Source organism: Plecotus auritus, assembly GCF_963455305.1.
Source record: "Plecotus auritus genome assembly, chromosome: 9".
NCBI classification, from domain to species: domain Eukaryota; kingdom Metazoa; phylum Chordata; class Mammalia; order Chiroptera; family Vespertilionidae; genus Plecotus; species Plecotus auritus.
The window spans coordinates 93,605,866-93,629,452 of record NC_137783.1 but is presented as its reverse complement, the minus strand read 5'-3'; the positions used below and the strand labels follow the sequence as shown (position 1 = coordinate 93,629,452).

Here is a 23,587-nt window from a genome sequence, read left to right as displayed (position 1 = left end):
ACTAGAAGCTAGCATAATTAACATAATTAGCAACACTCACTAACAGCAGATGCACCAGATTCCTATTACATCATTAGTTATTTCTCACGTTTTCCATATAAGGAAAAACAGAGCTTCAGAGAGGTTAAATAATTTTCCCAGGGTCTACTGTAATTAGAGGATCCAGGATTTGAACTCAGATCTTCCTGACTTTGGAATATCTGCTTAATATCTAAATTACACTGCTATGCTATGGAGGGTGCAAAAAATGAAGGAGACAGAGTCCCTGACCTTAAGTATAGGGAGGTGGAAATATTGACGGAAGAATTACATTAGCGTCTTCTCCCAGCAGTAACTCTGTTTATTAAGGTCATTACTTCAAATTAAAAGGTATGGGGCTTTTCCTCATTTAAATATGTGTTAGTCTTAGCTGGTCTAATTATGATATTGTATATGGACACCATAGGGGAATGGTTAAGTACTGTTTACATTTGGCACTGGATAACGAGACATGAAGTGCTAAGGGTGATAACTGCTAAGAAAACTTAATTATGGAGAGAAAAAGGCTCCTGTAATTGGTATGACTTCTGTCTCTCGACTTAAGTGAAGGGCAGCCTTCGCTCCTAGAGAAGTTGGATGTGACATACTCACGTTGGTCCTGCTGGTTGCTTTTCAGGTGGGAAAAAGGGTCAATGCCCTTGAGAGCATTGTAATACAATGTAACCCAATCTTCCTGCAGGTAATACAATGACCAGGAACCACTGGCAGAATGAAGGCAGGATTGGGTTGCCTCACCAGAAAGGGCTAGGATGGGAGGGAAAGAGCTCTCATGGAACTTCTCCCACAGGAGGCACCCAGCAAGCTGCCTTCACCTGTTCTATTTGCTTAATTTAAATGTATCTGTGACACGGGCATGATCTCTGTCCTGTAGTTGTGGACCCTGAGCTCACACTTACTATTTGGCCACTGATTCCCAGGTGTGTTTCCCTTTCTGCTGTGTCATGATCCCTTGGCATTTCTGAGATCCTTGCCCTCTTGTGCCATCCTAGTTTTAGACAAGCACAGAAAGCTGAAGGCCCGGAACATTGGAGCTATTTTTAATGAGATTTCAGCTTTCTGGAAGTATTTACTTGCTGACGAGGGATGGGGTCATACACTCACACCCACACATTTCGGCTCATTCTCAGTCAGCCTGGGTCCACTTGAGGAGTCATTGGGAGACACTTATCGGGGGTGTGGTTCTTGTCCTTACTGCCTAGCTGCATGAGGACGACTAATGCCAGAGGCTTTCAGGCTGCTTGAGAGAGAACTATTGCAGAAACATGCAGAGACTTGATGCCTTCAGCGTTGTGTCTGATGGGTCGCTCTGTTTTAACTGACAGCATTAATCAGACTCTGGGTGCTTTCAGAAGGGCATTCAATAAACAAATTCCTGAATAGCTAATATTCTTGGCTAGAGATGATGTTATAAATACTTCCATGATTGTGGAACTACTTACACTGTTTTTCCCCCAATCAAATCTAAAGCTCCCCATTTCTCTTCAAAGGGGGTATTTTAGTCTCTGAAGTCCTGGACTATGAATTATGCAAAAAGTTTTACCTGGTGGTGGAAGCTAAAGATGGGGGCACCCCAGCTCTCAGCGCCGTGGCCACTGTCAACATCAATCTCACCGATGTGAATGATAATCCTCCCAAGTTCAGCCAAGATGTCTACAGCGCTGTCATAAGTGAAGATGCCTTGGTTGGGGACTCTGTCATTTTGGTAGGTGCCAGTGGGAGGTCCAGATGTCTGGGGCTAATAATCCTCAAGAGAGTGAAAAAGTGAGCCAAGTCTGTCTTGGATTCTCTTCACACTTTCCTTTCAGTGTCCTTTTAACCCCAAGACCCCTAGTGAGGCACCAGTCTTTCAACTGTTCCTTCTCCAGTGTGTCTATTAGAAAGGGTTTGAATAATGCATTTATATGAAGGTGCAAGTGACTGATAATCACTGTCCTCCCAGGAATGTGTATTTTTTGAGAAAATAAGACACACCATAGAATGAAGTTGTAATAATAATAATGGCTCCTATTAGCTTGTGACCTTAGATGGTAAAGTTATTAGGTAGCTAAGGAGAGAATAAAATCCCTCCCAGCCCCTTACAGAGAGAGAGAGAGGTGGGGGGAGAAATTGGAGCAAGTCTAAGATGAATAGTCCACTCTTAGAGAAGCTCTTTCCAGAAGGGTTTTTTCTAATATCAGTAAGAACAAATCATGTGTTTCGAGAACATAGGCTCTCTTGGACTTACACATTACATTTTTAGAAACAATGAATCCCATCCTTTCCATGCTCATCATCCCTAGGTTGGGCAGGTCCCTTCCACTCATCCTTTGCTCTGGCTCTCCCAGCACCGGGCTGTGGGTGTGCATTCTTTACACGTCAGAGGCAGGCTTCCCAGGCCCTCTCTCCTTCCTGAACATTATGAAACTGTTTCCACACATATAAATCCCAGCAACACCAACATGAGCAGCAGACAGCGGGGAATATGTCGGCCAGGTGGGAGAGGGAATTTTCTTGGGCTTCCAAAACATGAAAATGCATAGGTTGAGAACTGGAAAAGAATCACAAGAGTATCCCTAACAGTTAGTTCTGGCTCTATCCTTACTAGCTCAGGGCCTGAGGAAAATTAGGCCTAACTAGCAGCAGGATGTAGGCAAGTAAAAACTAACAGAAATAAAATGGCAGCTCCAGCAATAGTGGCTTCCTTCTTGAGCCAACCCCATCATCTCTTCCTGGGGTTATGCTCTGTTGCTGCTGATCATAGCGCCTACGAAAACCGCCAGAGCTGGGCCCATTTGTGCAGACCTGGAACCCTAAGAATAAACCTTTTGTGTCATGCCTTTCCTTTGTTTTGCTTGTGTCCCATCAAGCTAATAGCAGAAGATGCAGATAGCCAGCCCAATGGACAGATTGGTTTTTCCATTGTGAGTGGCGATCGGGACAATGAATTTGCTGTGGATCCTGTCTTGGGACTTGTGAAGGTTAAGAAGAAATTGGACCGGGAACGGGTAAGCTAGTTTAAGTCAGCTCCCCTCCCACCCACTCCCACCCACACCCATCCCTGCACTGGAATCAGGCACTGGCTCAATGAGTATCAGTAGGAAGATTCTCTGTTCTAAATGCTGAGAGTGAAAAGGGAGGGGCTAAAATGCAGCACTGTGTATTTGCGTTAGAACTTTGAAAGACTTTTCTGCCAATAGATGTTGGCGGTTTCTTACTTACGAATGTTTTAAGGAAAAGCAAATATGTATATTCCTGGATGGTTTGAAGTTGGTCCTTCCTCCAGCAAGGAGACAGAAAAGCATCTTGAGCACTGGGATCCTGTGGTGCAGAAGGATCCCCTGAAGGGATCTAGGTCAAAAAGAATGATTCCAAAAATTCCTCTGTCCAAGGTTGAACTAAGTTTCTAAATATTATCTTTTTTAGCCAAAAAATACTATCTTCAAGGAGAAATTAAATATGAGAAAAAGGTGCTCTGGTAGTGATGCTAACAAGCAGAACAACCTCACTGGGTGATATAAACCCCTAACTCCCGAAGTATCAAAACAAATAAGATAGATCAGTGTTGACAACGATCCTGTCTGAACAAAGGCCAAGAGCTGCAATGCTAACCAGGGATGGTTTGCCCCCCACCCTGGGAACATATGGTCCGCCCCCCCGCCCCACCATATGTTTGGAGGCTGTCAATTTTCAGTTGTCACAAATTGGCAGGAGGTGATACTGCCTTCTAGTAGGTTGAGACCAGAGGTGCTGTTTAGACATTATACAAGCACAGGTCAGCCCCCAACAACAAACAATTACCTGGCCCCAGTGGTGCCAAGGTTGAGAACCCCTGGTTTAGAATCAAAGAGAAGATGGCTGAACTTTAACAAAGCAGAGCAGAGCCTGCAGCACCTCTGAGTTTGTGCAGAAGGAAGGAGACGCCGCACTTCTTCACGGTCAGCTCTTCGTGCTTCGACAGGTGTCCGGATACTCCCTGCTTGTCCAGGCAGCAGACAGTGGCATTCCTGTGATGTCGTCAACTGCCACCGTCAACATTGACATCTCTGATGTGAACGACAACAGCCCAGTCTTCACACCTGCTAACTATACTGCTGTGATTCAGGTGCGTGAATCAGGCCTGTCAGGCACTTGTCTTGACACACTCAGCGTCCTTTTTCTGCTGTTACTCGGCATGGTTTATTACTGTTTTTTACCTAATATCAACTGACCCAGTCACAGGGCTGGTATAAAAAGAGTCTGAATTTTCTCCTGCAACTGATTCACAAACGTTGATAAGTGCAATCACCAGTGGGGTTCTTTCAAGTGTCATGTACTTTCCACACACCGTCTGTCCCCACCCCAACCCCGTGAAGTGTGATGGTGGCTCAGCCCCCACTTTACAGTGAAGGAGCTAAGGATCTGAGGAGTTAAGTAGCTCACCCAAGATCATGCAGCGAAGTCACAGAGTCAGGATTAGAACTCAGATCTGTCTTTGGCAAAAACTGTTTTCTTTCCACGGAGGCTGCCTTTAAGCCACTTTGTACTATCCTGTTGGGGGAGGGAGATTGATTCTAACTGGGTCATCAGTCAAAGGGAGACTGGGCATCAGGATAGAGTCACTACTCACTAAAACCACTTTTCCATAAGTAATTTGTTTAGCACTTCAAATCCACTAGCTGCTAGTGACTAGCTCTTTAAAATTAGATGGAGTATCTTCTGGCATTCTACAATCAGAATGACTCTCTTTCCCATCTGTTTTTCTCTTATTCAAAAGGTATTTAATTAGCGCAGTGCTGGGCCCCGAGCTACCTCCACTTCCCAGTGTTTCTAGAAGCTGGAAACCGACCTCGGGAGGCTCAGGAAATCCAGACCGGGAGTACAGTCGGTGTGGAGGACTTAGCAAAGACAAGATTGATATACATGTCTTGGGGGGACCACAGATAGTCTAGAGCAGTGGTCGGCAAACTCATTAGTCTACAGAGACAAATATTAACAGTACAACGATTGAAATTTCTTTTGAGAGCCAAATTTTTTAAACTTAAACTTCTTCTAATGCCACTTCTTCAAAATAGACACGCCCAGGCCTAGGTATTTTGTGGAAGAGCCACACTCAAGGGGCCAAAGAGCCACACGTGGCTCGCGAGCTGCAGTTTGCCGACCACTGGTCTAGAGACTCAGCTTCTGCTTGATCCAGTTTGGCCTCAGAATCACCTGCCACGGGGCCCAGGGCTTTGTGGGTAGAAGGTAAGATGAGAGTGAGCCAGATCTTGAGGGGCCCTTTTGGAATAACATTCAAGACTTTGCGTCTGGCCATCCATAGCCTGCTCCCCTGCACCCCTGAGCTAGGAATCGGCTGAGATGCACGCATAAAGCCAGCAGCTTGCTGCTTCGTCCCCCACCGCTTTGTCAGAGAAACCGGATCCCTTCACCTGCTGGTCTTTGGGTTTTCCTCTCCTCTCTGATGCTTTTTCCAGCAGCTGTGCATTCTTGTCTCTCTCCTGCTCCCACGGAGCTTCACGCAGGTCTGCACCTTCCTCCAGTCCTCCTCCTCTCGGACTGCTCTTCTCTGAGACTGTCGCCACTGGGCTCTCTCTGCCTCTCCCGCCTCTGTGTGCTCGCCCCTAAACAAAATGGGCTTTGCCTACTCGCCATTCAGTTTTATGACACACATCTATCAGCTTGACAGACTGTTTCACATGCACAACAGGAAGCCGGCAGTGAAAGAACTGAGAACCTCCGCCATGAGCAGTGACCCTGCCTCATAGCTGCAGCGAGGGGCCTGTGTTATATTTCACCCTTCTTTCTCCGATGGCGACCCGGGGGGTCTCTCTCTCCCTCTCCCCCTCTCCCCCTGTCTCTCCTATGGAGGAAATGGCCTTGGTAGACTGAGCAAACAAATCAATAAGTCTGTTTTGTGTGGTGCTGAGTATGCTGTCAGTGTGGAACACGAAATCCACGCTGGGCAGAGGCGGTTCCACGACTGGTTCCAGACGGAGACCATGTCTCCATCTTGATGACCAAAAGGCCACTTGAGGCAAGGGGCAAAGTAAGAGATCTCTGAGGTCCTTCTCTCGTTCTCCTACAAAAGGTGTTTCTCCCTTTTTACAACCCACTGTAGTTTTCTTATTCCAACACCTGGTTTTTATAAGACTAATTCAGCACATAAAACGAATGTACCAGCCCGGTGCATGACTCCCCTCCAAACTGCTGCGTATCGTTGTCTTCATCTCTGCGACCCAAGCTCATGTAACCCCAAATCGATATCATCTGAGGCCTGAACTAATGAGACTGACTTCGGGCCCTAACCGTGGTAATGCCGAAGTCTAAACAGAGTGGGGCAGGGGAACCAGTGCCTGAGCAGCAGAGGAATTTAACTTGGCCTTTTCGAAGCGAGGCTGGCCTTGGAGCCAAGAGAGGATGACAAAGATCCTTTGTGTTTCTGTTTTTGGGGAAAAGGCAGAGAGGTTCCGCAAAATAATGCTCGCATAGTAACTCCGGGGCTTCCAAATATTCTGATGAAGTTGAGAAATATTCCACCCACCCACCCCTCTTCTCTTTCCTCAAGAAACATGGCAAAACTTGAATTCTGAGGTGTTGGGTGTGAAGCCCATTTTCCATCTGGCATAAGCTTTTGTATATTTACTGGGAAGTTGCCAGGATGTCCTTCCTCACCCGCCCCCCCCCCCAAAGTCCAATGTTGTGACATTGTGTCACGGTGTTGGGCCTCAGCATAATCATGTTGTGACATGATTATGTCACATCCCAAAAGGTTGATGTTTTCTTGGTCTGAGAGGAGTGTTGATGTGATCACAAAGGCCAGTGAGCACCGTGTATTTCCAGAGCTGTGCATGAACTCAGTACATCCCCAGCCTAGCCAAGGGCAAGGTGGGGCAATAGGTCTTTGGAACCTATAGACCCGTTCAAGGTGAAGTCCTGTGTTCTCACCTGCAGCTCATTGTCTCAGGAGGCAGCTGTAGGAGGCAGCCGAGGACTGAAGCACCACGCTTTCAGACACCAGCGTATTTTCAGAAGATGAGATACTAACCCAGGGAATCCCTTCCTCTAATGCCCTGTCTCCTAGCACAGCACTCTCAGCCACGCGGTAATGACGGGGCTTCTTAAAATGTGAAGAGAGGTGTAATTTTATCTCCTTTTTTTTTTTTTTATGGACTCTCTTATTCAGGAAAATAAGCCAGTAGGCACCAGCATTTTGCAGCTGGTGGTGACAGACAGAGACTCCTTTCACAACGGGCCTCCCTTCTCGTTCTCTATTTTGTCGGGAAACGAAGAGGAGGAGTTCGTGTTGGACCCGCATGGGACGCTGCGGTCAGCCGTGGTCTTCCGGCACACCGAGTCTCCGGAATACCTGCTGCGGGTCCAGGTGCGCCTCCCCCCGTCCATACCCGGCCCGGCTGCCTCTCTCCCAGGCCCATCCCATCGGGTGGTTTTTCTTTGTGGAGCACGTCAACATAATTCATTACCATGCAGGCATGTTCCCCTTTTAATCTCAAATTCAATTTCACACCAATAAAAGCGGCCTGTGTGTGTGAAATTGAACAGGAAGGAAGGGAAGCGTCGTAGTTCAGCAGGGACATGCCTTGTAGAGTGTGCCAGGCAGCAGTCACAGGGCCTAAATCTGCATTCCGAAAACTCCCGGGGTTCTAATTGACCCCCAAAGTCGAGGCTTGCTGCTTTGTACTGAATAGTGTTTGCCATGTCACCCCACTTGGGGAAGCTGCCAGTCTTGGTCCTAACAGGATGGAGCCAAATCATGGCCTCTGATTTTGAAGAGACCTTTGCTTGGTAAGTTTCTCAGAGAGACAGGAGGGGATCAAGCACTCAGATGGCAGTGGTCCCCCTACATTCCTGCTCCCTCAATGTGTAGAGTGAAATGGGACAAAGAGGCAAAAACAGCCGGGATGGGCAGCATGTGGATAGGAGCAGGAAATGAGAGAGCACCCAAAAGTCCCTATTTGTGAATTTTGACAGAACAAGATTTGGGCCCCATCAGTGAAACTGGGTGACTATTTTTTAAAAATATGTTTTTGTTGATTTTTAGAGAGAGAAGAAGGGAAAGGGAATAGAGAGATAGAAACATCCATGAGAGAGAAGCATGGTCTAGCTGCCTCCTACATGCCCCCTGCTGGGGATCGAGCCCACAACCAGGGCATATGCCCTGACTGGAATTGAACCAGGGACCACTTGCTTCATGGATGGACACTCAACCACTGAGCTACACCGGCCGGGCTGAGTACTATTTTTATACACAATTGGGCAACCTAAAGTCATTGTTAATGGTGGCAATCATAAGCATAGTAATTTTTTTTTGTATTGGTACAGCATTTAATTGTGTACATCATTTCTTTTGATAAGTTATGGCTTACTGTGCTCCATGAAACCTTCCAAATGAATGACTTTGGACTCGGAGCACGTGAATGAACTCTGCAGTTGCCATGCATTCCTCCAACTATATTATGTGGTTTTATATCACAGAATAGATGCTGTAGGGCAAGGAGAGAGTTGTTGTGCCTTCTTGCAGAAGCAAGTATGTTTCTTTGCCTACCTTCTCTGATAATTGGAGAGCAGATTCACATCTCCGACTTCGAAAATACTATAGAAAGCGTTCTCCTCCCAGTTCCTCACATTAAAACATCACCCACCAAGTCCTGCGTTTTTGCCTTCCCAAGGTCCCGGTGTGCATCACTTACATTCCCTTTGCCACCACCCACTTTACTCTAGATGGCCCCCTCCTCATACTACTGCAGAAGCCTCATGGGTGATTCTTCCAGGTTTAGCCACATTCTTTTCAGATCCATCTCTATACCCCTTCTAAATTAATCATTCCACTTTGATTATGTCATTCCTCTACCCCGGGGTCAACACACTATAGCCCCTAGACCACATCATGCCCTCCACCTGTTTGTATCAATAAAGTTTTATAGGAACACAGCCTGGCCCCTTTGTTTACATATGCTGTGTGGCTGCCTCCATGCTGGAATCATAGCTGTGCAGTTGACAGAAGTTGAATAACCCCCAAAGCCTAAACTACTGTTTCTTATCTTGCCCTTTACAAAAAAGGTGTATCAACCCCTGCCCTAAACTAAACCATCTGGGCTTCCCAGTCCCTGAAAATTTGTGACCTGCAGGTTCAATTCTGGCCCAGACTCTTTCAGATTCTGAATTTCAGAGTCTTTAGGAGGACATGACTCTGTAGTCTTCAGGCCACAGCAGCCCACTAGTCTGTCACTTTACACCTAGTGGCTTTATGCTTTTCTGTCATCTTTCTGGCGTCTGACATTTGAGTGGGCAACCTCTGGCTTATAAAGTCCAAACTCATCACTGTCCTTTAAGACCCTCCACAGTTTGACTTCAAATTCAACCTACTTTGCTAAACATATCCTTTCCTCCATGAATTTTCCAGGTCAGCATCTCTGGTTCACAAATTCCATTCCATAAAGCATGTGATGAGAGTAATAAATGTAACTCTCATATACAAAGCACTTCGGTGGGTCAGGCCGTACCTAAGCACTTGGCAATTACAGTGTCTTTTAATCCTTACAATGCAAGACTCCTGTGATGTAAATACTACTATTTTACTCATATTAAAGATACAAGAATTGAAGTTCAGAGAGGATAAGTAACCTAAAGCCAGACATGAGGACCAAGATTTGAACTTAAGTCTGTGGGATGCCCAAACCTCTGCTTTTACGCTGCCTTCCCCTTACAAGGACACACTTCCCCAGATTCCATCCAGCTTGCAAGGTCCACGTCAGCCCTGAATCCTCAGACACCTGCCCTGGGGACCCCGCCTATGGGAACCTGTCCTTCATTGAAGCCCCACAGCTCCGACTACCTCCACGTTGCATGTGGCAGGTGCTCAGTAAAGATCTGTTGTCAGAGTGGTTGTTCCATCAACTGACATAAAGAAAGAAGACAGAAAAGGCTTTAGTTAGGCTCCCTATTTTTCCCTCCCATACACCACTCTTTATTCTAAACCTTAATATTGTCCAAGTCCCACTTAAGTAATGTTGCTTCTTAAGTGTGCAAAGGGGTGCTATCTGGTCCAATCAAAAGGAAAGAATCCAAAGAGAACAGAAAGTTTGTTTCTGCCCTGGCTGGGTAGCTCAGGTGGTTAGAGCATCATCCCAATGTGCCAAGGTTGTGGATTCGATCCCCAGTCAGGGCACATACAAGAATAAACCAGTGAATGCATACATAAGTAGGACAACAAATCTCCCTCTCCCCCTCTCCCTCTCCCCCTCTCCCTCTCCCTTTCTCTCTCTCAAATCAATAAATAAAAAATTTTAAAAAATATATTTTTCTTCCAAGAGGGAACACCAGTTGATGAGGTTCTCTTATGGCTTCTGTCCAGAAGTAAAAGAAGGCCAGCCTATTGTGGGTATGTTGGATCTCATAGCACCCTCTAGCCTCCTTCCCTGCTCACCCCATGTATTGTATTGATACATGTTAGTGTCCATAGCAAAGCGGACATGTGGGAACTAAAGGCGATAGATCGCTCCTCTTAGTTAAGTGCACATCTTCAGCGTTTTGCAGACCAGTGGCAGGGGATGGAGAAAGAAGCGAATGTGGTTAAAGGAGCAGAGGTCTTCTGAGTTTGTGTTTGTTTTTTAATGACTCTGACTTTTTTCCTTCGTTCCTTGCCTTTCTGCCTCCTGGTTGCTTTAGGCGAAAGACTCAGGCAAACCCCAGCAAGTTTCTCACTCCTTCGTCCGCGTGCGGGTCATTGAGGAAAGTATCCACAAGCCCACAGCCATCCCTCTGGAGATTTTCATTGTCACCATGGAGGACGACTTTCCGGGTGGAGTCATTGGGAAGATCCACGCCACAGACCAAGACATGTATGATGTGCTCACGTTTGCCCTGAAATCAGAGCAGAAAAGCTTGTTCAAAGTAAACAGTCATGATGGGAAAATCATCGCCCTGGGAGGCCTGGACAGCGGCAAGTACGTCCTGAACGTGTCGGTGAGTGACGGCCGCTTCCAGGTGCCCATCGATGTGGTCGTGCACGTGGAGCAGCTGGTGCACGAGATGCTGCAGAACACCGTCACCATCCGCTTCGAGAACGTGTCCCCCGAGGACTTCGTGGGGCTGCACATGCACGGGTTCCGGCGCACCCTGCGCAACGCGGTCCTCACCCAGAAGCAGGACAGCCTGCACATCATCAGCATCCAGCCCGTGGCAGGCACCAGCCAGCTGGACATGCTGTTTGCCGTGGAGATGCACAGCAGCGAGTTCTACAAGCCGGCCTACCTCATCCAGAAGCTGTCCAACGCCAGGAGGCATCTGGAGAACGTCATGCGCATCTCGGCCATCCTGGAGAAGAACTGCTCGGGGCTGGACTGCCAGGAGCAGCACTGTGAGCAGGGCCTGTCGCTCGATTCCCACGCACTCATGACCTACAGCACGGCTCGCATCAGCTTTGTGTGTCCACGTTTCTACCGGAACGTGCGCTGCACCTGTAATGGTGAGTGCGGCTTAGAGTCCCTCCCACCTCACCTCCGAGATTTAATTAGACTAGGCTGCCATTCCTGGTAGACATGCATTTGTTCATTCACTCACTTAACAGTATATTTGCTGACCATCTACTATGTGTCTAGCAACCATGAGGGTAACAAGACAGGCCCTACTCTCACATGGCTTATGAGCAGCCCAGACATACAAACAGGCCAGCTTGAGCACCTCCAGTAAGAATTGTTAGGGGAAGTACAGTCCTTCAGGGGGACCCAATCCGGAGGTAAGGTTTCCTAAAGGGAGTATGTGCAGGCTGAGATAAAGGGTGAGTAGGAATTAGGCATGTGAAAACAGGTAGGCGAAGGAGAGCATTCCAGGTGGAGGGTGCTTTGCATGAGGAAGCCCTAAGGGCAAGAGAGGAACCTATACTGAGGGGATTGAAAGAGATTTCCTGTCTCTGGAAGGAGCGGGGAGTGATGACGGATGCGACTTGTGAGCAAGCCTGGGGCCCACGCAGAGCTAGCCAGGATGAAGATTTTAGAAATGATCCCAAGGCAGCGGGGACTGTTGGCTGATTTGAAGTGAAGAAGTGACAGGATCAGCTCCGTCTTTCACAAAGAGCGTGCTGGCTGCAGAGGGGATGGATTAGGCTGGGCCAGGCCAGAGGCAGGGAAACAAGTTAGGAAGCCATTGCAGTGGGCACAGCAGCTAGATTTGCTTTAGTGAAAAACAGAGGCCAGATGTCCGGGAGCTCAGTCAAGGGATGGATTCAGCCCTCGGGGCAGCAGAGATGGACTGCTTCATGTTTGTTGATGTAACTAGAATCACTGAACCTTGACCTTTCCTGGTCAGAGGCCGTAACTGCACAGAGTCACATGCCCACAGCGGTCAGGGAGAAGCATTGCTCCCTCCCTCTTTCCTCTTTCTGACATGTGAAGCCATAAATTCACTGCCCTCTTCTAGGAAAATTGCACCCAGTCTTTCTAGCCAGTGTGAACTTGGCCCAAAGGGACTGTGGCCAGAAGAAAGGCCCTTTGTGAAACATCACCCTTAGGTAATGGGGGACAGGCAGGGCCTTGGCCTCTTCCTGTGTAGAAAGTTTTTGGTTGCAGTTTGGAAAATAAGTTCAACAGAGGAAGACCACAAAGATCATAGCTCCCTTTGAGAGACAATTCCACAGCCTCCCAGCAGCCCAGACGAGTTCCAGCCTCTTACTCTTCAGTACCCAGTGAATTCTGTTTGTGTTTTCATGGCATAGATGCAGTGATGTCTGACCTGTTGGATATGCAAATTAGTTCCAGAAGAACTCAAAGCATGCACGCTAGGTGCAGTGTCTTTCTGGCAGGTGCCACCAACATGCAGGATTTATGAATGCCAGCTGTCCGGGCCTCACCTAGCTTCCTCTGTAGGCAAACTGATTGATGCCCCAGAGCTCTGCCTGGGCCTTGGTGAGACGATTCACAGCAGAGTTCAAAAGGCATTCACCGCAGGATAGGGCAGACCCTTCGGGAGAAACTAAACCAGCTAATTAAGCCTTGTGCTCTGAGAACTGTTTCATTCAGCAAAAATCGGTGGAGGCAGCAGAGTCCTACACACTGAAGATTCAGGAGTGAAAAAAAGGAGCAGTCCCTGCACTCAGGAGCTGGCTATTGTGAAGTCAACTTGCAAGTACCTGTTTGCAATGAAAATGTTGCAGTAAATGCTAGGGAGTAGAAAGGGCAGATTCCCTGTTGTGGCCACAGGAAAGCTTTCAGTGACATTTGTACATGAGAGATCGCCTAGGTACTGGCCCTTGAGGGAGGAGTATGAGTTCATCAAGAAGAGACAGGGCAGACTTAGCAGAATTTCTTTAAAGGGGGGATTTAGTGGGTTGACTTTTATTGGGTGGGGCTTGCTCTGCATTTTGCATGAGACACGAATGCAGTAATTTTGGGGGCGGTGTCCTTGCCCAGGACTTCTGTTCTCTGGTCCCCATTAACCTTTCTACTCCCTTTAAATGCAGAATGTTGGAATGTTTTGTGATTCAGCCCCCAGATATCCCCCGAGCAGCCTTGGTTGGAAAGCAAACATTTCCTCAATGGGAGCTCTGTGTAGATTCAGGTCCACCCAGAGCCTCTTCTCACCTTCAAGTCACTCTTATAATTAAGCTATAAAATAAAATACCAGATTTTAATGGTAAAAGGGCCCCAAAAGGTCATCTTGTCTCAGCAGGTGACATATGATCAGTTCTGTTTTGTAAATATGATGCCTCTGTGCCATGCCTAGGGCCATACAGCTGGTGCAAGGGGCATGCTGATTCAGTGAAGGTTCATTTGGGGCCCCTATTTTATTATCTGCATCGTAAGAACAGAGACTCTTCCATTTTTTTTATGTGAGTCATAACCCCAGTGCTGTGTACCCTGTAGGAATACTCAAATAACCCCATTTTTCCCAGCAGACTAATGCCCAGACTCGCAATACCATCTCAGGATGGCAGTGGGTTTCTCAGCCTGCAGTATGCACAGGGCTTACAAGAAATGCTGGTGGCTGAGCCCCACACTCAGATATATCAGGAGGTTCCGGGTGGAGCCTAGGATCTATATATGCAGCCTGGGTGATTCTAATGCTAGTCGTCAGAAAATCAAACTTTGCAAGATCTCACAGCAAGATAAAACAGAAAGAATTTCCTCCAGGTTCAGGGGGCAAGCTTTTAGTTATAATAGTAATAGCTCTCTTACTTCTTATAAAGCATCCTCTTAAATAAAAATACAGTGAAGAACTATTAAGGAAAACATTAGGCATTTTAGGCATCTCATTTATTGGAAAGGAGACGTAATTAAATTCCATAAATGCCCCCCCAACAGACACACACACACACACACACACACACACACACACACACACACTAGTATTGGCTTGCTTACCCTGGAAAATTGGCAGATTCACTCAATGGACTTTCTAACCACGTGGTGGAATAATCAGGATGATGAGGGCTGCAAAGTAATATTTATACAGATTTGGCCTCAATATTTATCCCTCTCCTCACTTCTTTTTCTCATGCAAATGTTTTGTGTCTAATTAACATCATTAGCATCTTGAACCAAAAGGCCAAGTTGCTTTGAAAAATGAGAGCGAACTTGAATTTTGGTGCCTGATAGGCTCATTGAATTCCAGCCACCATCCAGCATCGTGTTTGAACCGAAGTTCAAGAGATATAAAGTTCTGATGTCATGAGATTGCCCCTGGTAAACTTCAGAAGTCCAATGAACATTGGCACTTCACTGAGAAAACCTGACACCAACTTAAGTGACGAGGGCATTGATAGATGCCCTTGAGCCCCCTCAGGGAAAGCAAGCAGACAGAGCGTCAGGGGCAGTCTATGGAGCTGGGCTGATTGTCTATTTTGGAAATTTTTCACTGATTTTTCAAAAGTCTGACATAAAAATATATCTAAAAGGAGATATCCCTTAGCTCTGTCTCTGCAGATCCTTCATCTACAGCACCCGAGTCCCAAAATGCCAGGAGCGGTTTGGAGGTGTCCAGCTTCTCAGTGTCTGGGTATTCCCTCAGATATTCAGCTCACACATAAAGTTGTCTTTAATGAAACTTCACTTAGCCCTTAGCGAAATCTCCCAGAAAATATGGCTGAGCCAAGAAAACACCCTCACACATGATTCTGTGCTTCTGGGAGAACCCCAAGAGACCGTTTCAAAGCCAGGAGACCTTGGGAGAAGGTGTTTTAAAATGTCATGCCGTCCAGGAATTAAGATGGAAGGTAATTGACTCCTGTGGCATTTGCCAAGACGTGACATCTTGGCATAGCCCATGAATTCAAGGTGTTTACCATTTAGTTACTGGATTCTCAGTATATTGTTTACCATTTGTTATTGGATTCTCTGTGTAATGAGGCAGAAACATGAATCAAGAGGTTGAATCAGCTCAAAGTGGCAGCGATAATAATCACAGCTAGATACTGATGTGCTAGCTGAAGGCATTGACTTCATCCAGAGGGGGCTGTGGGAATGCTGGGGAGATGAAGAGAGGAGAGTCATTAACTATGGTAGCGAGAACCTTCTGAAACCTCAAGAGGATTACCTTTCTCCTCCCTGCCGTTTCCAAAGCTCTGAAGCTGCTGTTTGAGTGAGTTGCATGTTGTTAACTCTGTCGAGAGTGACCTAAATTTCTGTCTGAGCCAAACTTCGGAAGGTGGAAAACCTTCTCTGGGAGAATGGCTACATTGTGTGCATGTTTCTCCTTAGAGCAGTGGTTCTCAACCTTTCTAATGCCGCGACCCTTTAATACAGTTCCTCATGTTGTGGTGACCCCCAACCATAAAATTATTTTCGTTGCTACTTCATAACTGTAATTTTGCTACTGTTGTGAATAATAATGTAAATATCTGTGTTTTCCGATGGTCTTAGGCGGCCCACAGGTTGCGACCCACAGGTTGAGAACCGCTGCTGTAGAACCTAAGACCATCGGAAAACACAGATATTTACATTACGATTCATTAACAGTAACAAAATTACAGTTATGAAGTAGCAACGAAAATAATTTTATGGTTGGGGTCACCACAACATGAGGAACTGTATTGAAGGGTCGCGGCATTAGAAAGGTTGAGAACCACTGCCTTAGAGGGAGACTAGGAAAAGCACACCTCCAAGGTGATGAAGGGGCTCCCACAATGCACATGGCCTGTGACACTGATTCATACAAAGCTCCAGGTCTTACTATTTTGTGTCTCCCATGTACATAGTATTTCACTTTACCTGTCAATTTAGAAATGCTGAATTGGACCCAGAAAGGACAGTAAGGAAAAGATTACACTTGAGTTCAGGTCTCTGCCATGTTGCTGAGGCAAGCTCCTGTCCCTAGTTTGGGGGCCTTGTCGTAATTTGTTTCTACTGTAAGTGTTTTTTTTTTCTTTGCAAGTTGCTTTCTAATACTAGTACATTAGCCCATTTAATTCTTACAACTCTATGAAGAATCATTATCCTCATTGTTCTGAGAAAGAATTGAGACCCAGAGACATCACGGGACTTGTTCAGAGCCATGCACTCAATAAATTGAACAATCAAGTCAGGGCCAAAATCCAGGTCTGCTGCTTGTCAGCGCAGCACCACTGTCGATTACACTACCCCACCTTACAGAGGGGACCTGGGACGGGAACAGAGTTTTCTCTGCCTGCTTTATGTTCTGGCAGTTACTAAAAATGTCTGCTCCTCCTGTCCTGCTCTGACATACAGCAAACGGCGTCAGCTGGTTTGATAAAGTGGGACCCTTCTCCCTTCATGCTCATTCTGGCACCAAATGGATGGGTGCCTGGAGATGCCGAGCATGGAGGTCTAGAGCTCCCACCCCCCAGGCTGTCACTGATCACAGCACAAGTTCATTAAACCTGGATTATTTAATGATAGTTAATAAGATAACTTCCTCCCAGAAGCCAACGGGAGCTGACACTGTTGTTTCTTCACTAGTCCTGGAAAGCTGATCAGGCACTTTCTGCCGCCAGAGAGAGGGTCTGTGAGGCTCTTTATGACGGTAGGTAAAGGGGATGACATAAACATGGCTTCTAAGAACAAGTTAACTCCTCAGCGTCATTAAAAGTATACTGGATTTTATGCTGGTAGAGACTTTAAGCCTTTGCTCAGAAAGATGCTCATTATCCCCAGGAATCTGTCCCCAGGACTCAGACCTGAGCACATTTGAGGTTGAGGGACGCAGGACATTGTTCAGGGTGGACATTCAAAGATCAGGTCCCTCTGACAATATATATTTCTTATCATGGTCCATAGAGAGAGAACTACAACACTGAATATGGGAACTATTTAGCTCCAGGAAACCTATTTTTCAGTAACTAGAAGTATTTATCTACTCAGAATAGATTGCATTTTTAAAATTGATTTGAGAGAGAGAGAGAAAGAGAGACAGAGAGAGAGACATTGATTTGTTGTTTCTCTCATTAATGTATTCATTAGTTGATTCTTGTATGTGTCCTGACTGGAATTGAACCTGAAACCTTGGCATATCCAGATAACACTCTAACCAACTGAGTTACCTATCCAGCCAGGGCCTAGACTGTATTTTATGCACATGCTCACATCTGCCCCCAGCTAAGAAGCCATTGTATTTACACGGACCTCCAGATGCTAACCTGTCTTCATACTTCCTTGAACCACAGGAGAGTGGACAGTAAGCAGAGCGAACAAACAGCTGCAGCTGGGGCCCAGCAGTTTATGGCTCCTCCCATCTCAGCCAGGACTGGGGACGAGGCCCCAGAGGACTTTAAAACATCAGGAGTCGAGTCAGATTGCTTGCCAAGAACAATCCCCATTACCTTAGAAAACCTATTGGAAAAAGAAGAAGGAAGAAAAATAACCTATCAGAGTCAATTGCTAGAATAAATAGAAATGTACATTATTATATATCTAACATATCATTAATTTTAGAATACACATATTATATTTCTATTAATATATTTTTACATATCCTCCACCTAGAATTTTCATAATGGGGACTGTCTCTAACATAATTCATTAATTTACTGGATTTAATTATATGGGTTCTATGGTTAAGACAAAAGGAAAAAGGAAGGAAAAAAAGCTGTGAGTTTGAACTTCAGTTGTGGGTCTAAATGGCCTTGTGCTTTAACCAGCATAAGAGATATGAGTGAGCCTGGCCGGCTTGGCTCAGTGGTTGAGCATCAACCTACAAACCAGGAGGTCGCAGTTCAGTTCCCGGTCGAGGCACATGCCCAGGTTGCAGGCTCGATCCCCAGTGTGGGCGTGCAGGAGGCAGCCAATCAATTATTCTCTCTCATCACTGATGTTTCTGTCTCCCTCTCCCTTTCCCTTTCTCTCTAAAATCAATATATATATATATATATATATTTTTTTTTTTTTTTTTTTTTTAAAGAGAGAGAGATGAGTGATAAAATGAAAAGCCCTGTACTAATTACCAGGTCAGGAGTGACAGTCAAAGAAAAGGTCAAAACATGTGAATAAAAGAGAGAAATACTCAAATGTTATATTTATTCTGAAATACAGTGTTTAGTTTTTAATATGTGCACTTACAATTCTTTTATTTTAAGTTATCATAATTCCTATAGGAGAAAATAGCTTTTCTATCATGGGTCTGAAATTATCTAGCCCTCTTGTCCCCTTTGAAACAGTGGCTTTTAAACTGGATTTTTGATAATGCGAAGTTTCTTAGCAATGTAGCCATTGCATCAGAGCAGAAAAGATTATGAAGATGTGTCTCAGAAATGCAGAAGTATATGGAAAGGACGTCCTTAGGCTGGTTAAAATAGGACAAGGTGCCAAAACCGGTTTGGCTCAGTGGATAGAGCGTCGGCCTGCGGATTGAAGGGTCCCGGGTTCGATTCCGGTCAAGGGCATGTACCTGGGTTGCGGGCACATCCCCAGTGGGAGGTGTGCAGGAGGCAGCTGATCGATGTTTCTCTCTCATCGATGTTTCTAACTCTCTATCCCTCTCCCTTCCTCTCTGTAAAATATCAATAAAATATATTTAAAAAAAAATAGGACAAGGAAAGAGGTGTGTCCATGGAATGGGACGTAACAGATTTCTTCAATCCTAAATTACTCTTTCTGTGTCTAATTGGAAGGAACTATCCAGGTAATCTAGAGTTACAACTATGGCATGTGATACTTTTGTTTTTATTTGTGCACATTGCCCCTCCGTGTAGCAGAGGTTAGCATTGGGCTCCGTGTGCATTTTTTTAGCATATATTCACCCATCAACATCTAGGAGCAGCATGGAAGTAGCAGGCCATCAGAAACTGAAAGGAAGCCACTCATGGAGACAGCAAAGGGTCAGCTGGTAGCGTTGTGAACTTACCATGAATAAACAAACACATGAGTGCAGTTAAGGACTAACTATGGTTGGTTCATTCCCACGAAACACAGTTCCTTATTACTCAAATGATATCATCCTTCAAGCCTGAGTGTAAAATGCTCCCTTTCTGTTGGAGACTGACATTCTCCCGGGAATCACACTTTTCTCTCTCTGGTACTTCCGGTGCACTCACATATCTCTATGAAAGCAGTTTCCTCATTGGGTTGTAATCATGTGTTTGTGGGTTGTTACATAGGTGAGGAAGAGACACAATCATTTCCTTTCATCTTTACATGTCCAGGCCTATCACCTCATTAGCCCTGAAAAATTATTTGTTGAATGAATGCACCAAACGTTATGTAAAAACTGGTTATCAAAAGCCTCTTGAGACAGATCATAAGGTGGTTGAACAGCTTTTTTCAAATTCCATATATATTGATACATATGTGGCAAGAATAAAGATGTTTTTTGAATGAAAATAAGAAGATGTACTTTATGTCTTTTTAGAACCATTTGTAGGGATCCTTCTAAATTTTCAGTTAAAATCCATTCATCATCTAACACTCTGTAAGCTGGACCGTTGCCAAGGAGTATCGTTTTGGGCTGAGCTCTAAACCAGTGGAAAATAGGATTTATGAATTCTAAGTTTGCTGATGCTACTTATATTGCTCCTCTCGTGGATTACAGTGTTCAAAATGTTTATAAGTAGTTAGCATTAAATGTTTGCTTTCACCGCCCTAGCCAATTTGTTCAGTGGATAGAACATCAGCCTGCAGACTGAAGGATCCCGGGTTCAATTCCGGTCAAGGGCACATACCTGGGTTGCAGACTAGGTCTTCAGCTCTGGTCAGGGCACGTGCGGGAGGCAACAATCAATGTGCCTCTCTCACATCGTTGTTTCACTCTCTCTGTCTCTCCCCCTCCCTTCGACTCTCTAAAAATCAAAGGGAGCCCTAACCAGTTTGGCTTGGTGGATAGAGCATTGGCCTGCGGACTGGGGGGGGGGGGGGGGGGGGGGGTCCCAGGTTCAATTCTGGTCAAGGGCATGTACCTTGGTTGCAGGCACATCCCCAGTGGGAGGTGTGCAGGAGGCAGCTAATTGATATTTCTCTCTCATCGATGTTTCTACCTCTCTATCCTTCTCCCTTCCTCTCTGTAAAAAATCAGTAAAATATATTTTAAAAGAATAAAAAAATAAAAATCAAAGGGCAAGTATCCAGGGGTGAAGAAAAAAAAAAAAAAAAAAACAACTTTTGCTTTCTTCCAGACAAAGAACTGACTGTAAAATGGAATAATGTGCTTAACGATGAGGAAAGAGTTTGGATGGAGAGGACTATGATAAAGGCCCAGATCCTGCTGATGCCCAGCCTGTTCTAGGTTCGCAGAGGCACTCCTTTGAGCCTCGGCTAACCTAGTTGTGGCTTATTTTGAATGGCCCCTTTTTTATAGTCCTGGGTACCACTTAAACTCTCACCAGCTGGAAAGTGGCCTAATTGCATGTGAACTAGCCAAGGCCTTTGAAAAGAGGGCTTCCTTCAGTGGACCCGTGTTTGCCATCGCTGCAGTTCTGAAATGACTCACCTGGGCCCTGAATTCTACCTCAATCACTTAATCTGCTTTCCAGGATTTCCGCTGTGAGGGATTAACCTTTCATCTCACTGAGCTGTGAACATCAAACAAGTAGGAAGGAAGCCTGCCTTTGCCAGAGAGAATTCTGCTAGCTGTGAGAGCCGGTAGGGCACGTTTACAGCTAATCAATACAATAGCATGCAGAAGGAGGGATTAGGAAATAACATTAGTTGTGCTTTCACAATTTAGCATTAGTCATGTAGTCATACTTTTCTTTAGAAAAGTCTTCCCTCCATCCCCTCCCCCCGCCCCCCGAGAACAACAGCTGACATCTTCCTATGTCTACCCCTAGTTTTCCAGGGCAAGAGAGGAGTGTAGAAGAACTCTAAACTCAAGTGATGCATAGAAATGGCCACAGGTAAGCAGGAACCCCACTCCAAGAAATACTATCAGAGTCCATGGAGTGAGATTTCTTTTCAGCTGAAGTTGGTCTAGTCACAACCTTAGCATATTTTAGCCTCAGAGGAGGAGTCCCATTTTCTCTTTGCGCCCAACCTACTTGAGTCTCACAGTGAGCTTTTGGCAGATACAGGGACGTTTGATGGGCACCCACACCAGGTGAAGCCCATCCAGGCGCTCCTGCTTCGGGCAGCCTGTGGAGTCCAGCTCTTGAACATTCCTGTACTTCTGGAGTGTAGAGTGATTCCCTTTGTGCTGATCATGCATGTTCCCCCTTTGTCGCAGGAGGACTGTGCCCGGGGTCCAATGATCCTTGCGTGGAGAAGCCGTGTCCAGGGGACATGCAGTGTGTCGGTTACGAAGCCAGCAGGAGACCGTTCCTCTGCCAGTGTCCACCAGGGAAGCTCGGAGAGTGCTCAGGTGCAGAATGGGTTGCAATGACGAGGGTCTAAATTCCCAGCCCTGAAGCCCTTTGCCCTTGAGTAAATGACACTGCCCTAGCCCTTTCAGAAGACATTTCTGCATGCCGGCAATATTGTCCTTGAGAATGGACCAGAGCTGACATCCGCCCTCAAACATACTCGGCGTTTATGGCAGCTGCAGCCTATGTGAAGAACACATGCCGTGACCGTAGACTCCTGACATAATGGGGAGACCACAACATGTGTTTGCAATCATGTTGCATGGATGGTATGGGTGTGAAATTATGGGACATACACGGCTATTGTTGGCAGACTAGTTGGAGTGTCTGTGGCATGACCTTCGATGTTCAGAGGGCTGCACAGACCCATAGTCCCAAAGCAGAGATCAACAGAAGGTAGAGCTGAGCCTGTCCAATTGGCCTCCCATGGGGTAAGCCTAGAGCACCAAGTTAGCATCTCTACTGGAGATGTCTAACTTAACTGCATGTTCCCCAAACTATAGGTGCTCACCTCTGTTTCCTAAAGAAAGGAAAAAAAAACACAGTATTTATATTATTTCAATCCACATGGCCCTCTGTTTCTGATCTTCACTCAATACATTTTTGATTCATGTATTCTCTACCTCTTTTTTCTTCTAAAAAGAATATTGTTCATTTTAGGCACCAATAAAACACTCTCTTTGGTAGAGGATATACTTACAATACAGGTACACTGATGCCAATTTTGGAATCCAAGAACTAGATTGAGTAATGATCAAATAGTAATTATAGTGATAATGGAAAATGATTATGACTATTATGTGCAAGGCACTTTGCTAAGCAGTGGGTTCCAGAAATAAATTTAGCCTTTGCAAAGAGAAGCTCTGTTCTTAGAAATGGAAGCCAAAGCTCTTTCATAGTTGATTTCAAGAACAGAGCTGCCCGTTAAGTGAAGGGATCACCAGTGTATTTGCTTTTGAAGTCATCTAAGGCTTAGACTTGAAAGATATTTGTGCTATCCCCACCCCAGCACACATGCCGTGCACATAGCAGTGGGGACATAGGGTGACAATAAGGCCAAGCCTCGTAACTTCAGATGTCACTTTCTGCCCATCTCCTTTCTCCTCTCTATATAGAAAACTTTTGATTGTTCGCAATTATCATCCATTTGGTGTATTTCCACACTTACCACCTTTCCTCCCAGCAAGACAGCTTTTCAACCATTACTTTGCTTGTTAAAACATAAAGTTGGAGGCAATAAAAAAAAATAAGGCAAGAGAGGTAAACTCAGAATTGGGCAATGTGAAAAGGTCTAAAAATTCTGAGAAGGGGAGCCTTGAAATTAATAGTCAAGGTAGAATTGTGACTGCATGTGACATGAATTCCCTTTCTGTCCGTTACCTTTTCCTAAAGCTAGTGCAAATGTCATAATTTGGCTATTTGGCATTAGGATATGTGGGGAATACGGGTATTCTTTGAAAATGGTTGTGTTTTCCCATAATTCCATGGAATTGAAAGTTCTTAAGTGTCTAAGTGATGGGGATGGGCATGATGGGTTATCTCTTAATAGGGCTAATTTTAGAAAGTGGGAATTGGGAATTTAATGACACTAATAAAATTCCAGTTATAGAATTTACCAAGTTGCCTTTGTCATTAGACAACTAAGATTTTTTTTTTTTTTTGCATCTGGACTAATTAATATTTGTTTTCACTGTGAAATTAGAGTGCGACCTGAAATGGAGGACCAGTTTTTAATCAAAAATGATTTCTCCTCAATGCCTTCACTAACTTCCTGTGGTCTTTCATCACCTTGCTTGGTAGTTGTTGGTGATTTTAGGTGTCCCTGCTCATTTCTGG

General features: G+C 45.4%; 1 protein-coding gene across 3 annotated transcripts in view; it reads left to right on the top strand.

Moving 5' to 3' along the window:
* FAT3 (FAT atypical cadherin 3) overlaps positions 1–23,587 on the top strand; it is a gene marked incomplete at its 5' end in the record, with an annotated part of 523,102 nt that overhangs the window by 464,436 nt on the left and 35,079 nt on the right. For all 3 annotated transcript variants that reach the window (XM_080642977.1, XM_080642978.1, XM_080642976.1), the window contains 6 exons: positions 1,527–1,741; positions 2,886–3,023; positions 3,977–4,120; positions 7,181–7,378; positions 10,684–11,482; positions 21,616–21,750. In XM_080642977.1, coding sequence (XP_080499103.1) covers positions 1,527–1,741; positions 2,886–3,023; positions 3,977–4,120; positions 7,181–7,378; positions 10,684–11,482; positions 21,616–21,750 — 1,629 coding nt within the window. The remainder of the gene's footprint in view (positions 1–1,526; positions 1,742–2,885; positions 3,024–3,976; positions 4,121–7,180; positions 7,379–10,683; positions 11,483–21,615; positions 21,751–23,587) is intronic.